Raw genomic sequence first — 3,419 nt, 5'->3', positions numbered from 1 at the left:
CATCCTGCTGAACGGCGTCAAGTACGAGAGCGAGCTGACTGGCGCCGGCGAGCAGTCTGAGCAGCCGCTGTCCGTGCGGCGCCTCTGCGCCACCATCTGCAACATGCCCAAGGCTCTGCGCAACCTCTGCGTCAACCACTTCCTGGGTGAGCTGCTGGCCACGCCTCCCCACACGGCCTGCCCAGCGCGGAGCCGCCCTGCGCGGCTTCTGCCCCACCCCACACGCCCCAGAGCCTCACTTCACAGGGGGCGGTTATGCAGGGGTTGAGGAGCCCAGGGTGCGACCATACCTCCTAGGTAGGCTTGGGGGTGGGGGTGGGTGTGCTCACCCTCGAAGTGAGCACCCCCTGTGAGTCCTTTCTTCAAGAAGGCACCAAATGAACCCAGGTGCCACCAATGAGAGGATCACGTTGCCTTGGCCAGACGTGTGCTTGTCGGCCTTTCTTGGTGGCTCTGATTCCAGCCATCGAACTTGGCCATCTTCACAATGGCTGGCTTGTGGGGCCTGATCACATTGTCGTCATCCAGAGGGTTCGAATTGACTCATTTTCTAAAGTCAGTCACCAGGCCTTTGTTCCTAGCCTGTCGTAGTCTGGAAGCTCTGCCGAAACATGACCACACTGGTATCTGAGATATCAGTAGCATAGCCACCATCGTGTGAGAAACCAGGTGGACAGTGGGTATCAACCCTTGGGCTTCCTAATATTTCTCTCCCATGAATAGAGCCCATCCCCCAGAGCAGGAGTGCCCCAGGCCTCAGCCCCTTGCCAGGAGAGAGTGCCCAGCCGGGTGAGTGGGGCATTTGGCAGGAGGGGGAGTGTGGGTCAGCTTTCTTAGCAGGGTCCCTGGGGCAAGTGCAGAGTGCAAAGCCGGCTTGCAATGAGTCTTTGCTTATAAAAATATTTGCTTTTAAAAGACTCAAAGGAAACCTGCAGACGGAGTAACAGAGTTGGGTGGGGGGCGTTGCTGCTCTGGGCGATTTAAACTTTTGTAACTGCAAAAACTACTCATTACTTTTTAAAACGGGTTCAAAGATGCCAGCGGTTGCTGAGTGGCACAGCTCGTGTTCTCAACGACTAGCCCAACAGTTGGTGGTTCAAACTCGCCAGGCCGCAGCTCGGAAGAAAGGCCTGGCAGCCCGCTGGCAAGCGGTCTCAGCCCTGAACCCCCCTGGAGCCATTGCAGGCTACACACGAGGGTCTCCCTGAGGCCAAACCGACCCCACCGCGTAATGTGGGAACAAGCTATTCACTGCTCGCCTCCTCCGCCCAGGGTGGCTGTCGTTTGAGGGGATGCTGCTCTTCTACACAGACTTCATGGGCGAGGTGGTGTTTCAGGGGGACCCCAAGGCCCCCCACACATCGGAAGAATACCAAAAGTACAACAGCGGCGTCACCATGGGCTGCTGGGGGATGTGCATCTATGCCTTCAGCGCTGCCTTCTACTCAGGTACTCGGTGTGCCCGCGTCCCCGGTGCCGCCCACTAGTGGGTGGATGGAGTATGTCCACGTCTTACAGAACCCGTTAAGGGTCTCGACTGCTACTGCAAGGTGGGCGGTTCAGACCTACCAGCAGGAGAGAAGGGAGGCTGCCTGCTCCCGTAAAGATTCACAGCCTCAGAAACCCCGTAGGTCGCTAGGAGTCCGCCTCAACTTCATGACAGTAGGTTTGGTTTGGTTTGGATTGTTAGTCACCATCAGACTGATGGATCTGTGGCAACTCGCAGTGCCCAGAGCTCTCTCTGGGGAGGCTTGAACTGTCAACCTTTCTGCCCGATTGTTGTATCACCAAGGCCTCCTGCTATAGTCAACACTACCCCCGCCCCCCAGCCTCTGCCAGCTAGTCGATACCCTATAGGGTCGAGTAGAACTGCCCCTGTGGGTTTCCAAGCCTGTAACCCTCTACTGGAGTAGAAAGCTTTATCTTTCTCCTGAGAAGCTGGTGGTTTCGAACTGTTGACCTTCCAGGTAGCAGTCCAGCACAGAGCTACACCACCAAGTCTCCTGTTACAGTAGCAGACACAAAGTCATGACCGGTTCGATGATACTGCTGCCCTTTCTGTCACTGAGCCTGTAGGGTGCACATTCCGTGGCGAGTGCTGGGTGCATGTGGGCAGGGCTGGATCCTTTGGTTATCAGGCTCCAAAGAATTGAGGGCCTGCAGGGAGGCCGTGGGGTCAGGAGGGGTACAGATCACTGAGCAGGTAAAGTTGGGCCTGAGGGAGAGGGGACACAGTGAGGGCTGAGGGAATGAGCCACACGCTCCCCCCATGTCCATCTCATAGAGCAGCCAATCTAGAGACCAGTGGGGTTAGGGAGCTGGCTGAGAGTTAGGGAGCTGGCTGAGATGAGTTTGGGGGCCCCATGTATGGATGGGGTTTTACCAGTATTAGGGATCCAAGAGGGGGTACCACCCAGCAGGGAACCTGGCTGGAAGACAAAACAGGCTCATCTCCCCTTTTCTGCCAAGTGTCAGAATAAGTGCAGATGATCGGTTTTGTGGGCCACTAGGTCTCAGCCTCAGTTCAGCCCATCACAGCGCAGCTGGAGGAGTGGGGTGGCTTCGTTCTGCCAAGAGGTGCTGCTGTTCCGGACTCCAAGTCTCACATGCCATCAACTTCTCTTTGACTTAGAAATTGGGAGGCCTTTTCTGAGCTCCTGGGCCCTGCATGGGCCTTCGAGCATGGTCTGCTGAGCTCATTCACCCCAGGGGAGGGAAGCAGACTGAGGGCATGTGGGGGGGCTGGAGAAGGGGACTGGAGAGGGTAGAAAGAAGGCTTTGTTGGGGCTCACTGAGCTCTGTGGGTTGGCACCTGAAGGCATTCCGTTCTTCAATAGCAAAGTTGGGTGTCCACAGTGGGTGTGCTTCGCAGCCTGCCCTAAGGTTAGAGGTTCTAATCAAATTCACCCCTAGCTTCCCCAGAAGAGTTAGGGTAATCTATTTCCCCCCAAAATCAGATACTGGAAGCCCTGTGGAGCACAGTTCTACTCTGACCACCTCGGGGTCCCCGGGGAACTGGAATCATCCCCCATTGCACCTGGGTAGGCAGGTGCTGAACTAACGGCCTGTTTGGGCGTCACAGTGGTCGCAGGATGGTGGCAGACCACTTTGGGTAAGACACAAAGGGCTTTCGGACTTGCACAGGGCACCGAACCTCATGCCTCCAAATCTCTGAGCCCCTGGGGACCTGGCTGGGGGCAGGGTGGACTGGGACACCCCAGACCTGCAGTGCTCCCGGAGCTTGGAGCTCCTGAGCAGTGTGCACTCTGACCCCTCCCTCCCCTGCCCGCTAGCAGGCACCCGGGTTTGCCCCCACCCCCACCCCCTGCCCTCCGAGGCCTCTGGTCTGGCCTCACCACCCCCTCCCCCCGCAGCCGCCCTGGAGAAGCTGGAGGAGCACCTGAGCGTGCGCACGCTCT

The 3,419-nt window shown here is 57.6% G+C and overlaps 1 protein-coding gene across 3 annotated transcripts in view; it reads left to right on the top strand.

Moving 5' to 3' along the window:
- SLC45A1 (solute carrier family 45 member 1) overlaps window positions 1-3,419 on the top strand; it is a 29,532-nt gene that overhangs the window by 23,025 nt on the left and 3,088 nt on the right. For all 3 annotated transcript variants that reach the window (XM_045299283.1, XM_045299281.1, XM_045299282.1), the window contains exons 7-8: window positions 1-146; window positions 1,273-1,449. In XM_045299283.1, the coding sequence (XP_045155218.1) occupies window positions 1-146; window positions 1,273-1,449 (323 nt within the window). The remainder of the gene's footprint in view (window positions 147-1,272; window positions 1,450-3,419) is intronic.

This window comes from Echinops telfairi, unplaced genomic scaffold (genome assembly GCF_000313985.2).
Source record: "Echinops telfairi isolate 266 unplaced genomic scaffold, ASM31398v2 ScPeMD7_7457;HRSCAF=8495, whole genome shotgun sequence".
Classification (NCBI taxonomy): domain Eukaryota; kingdom Metazoa; phylum Chordata; class Mammalia; order Afrosoricida; family Tenrecidae; genus Echinops; species Echinops telfairi.
Note: the sequence above shows the minus strand (reverse complement) of the source record. Positions and strands in the feature narration are given on the sequence as shown.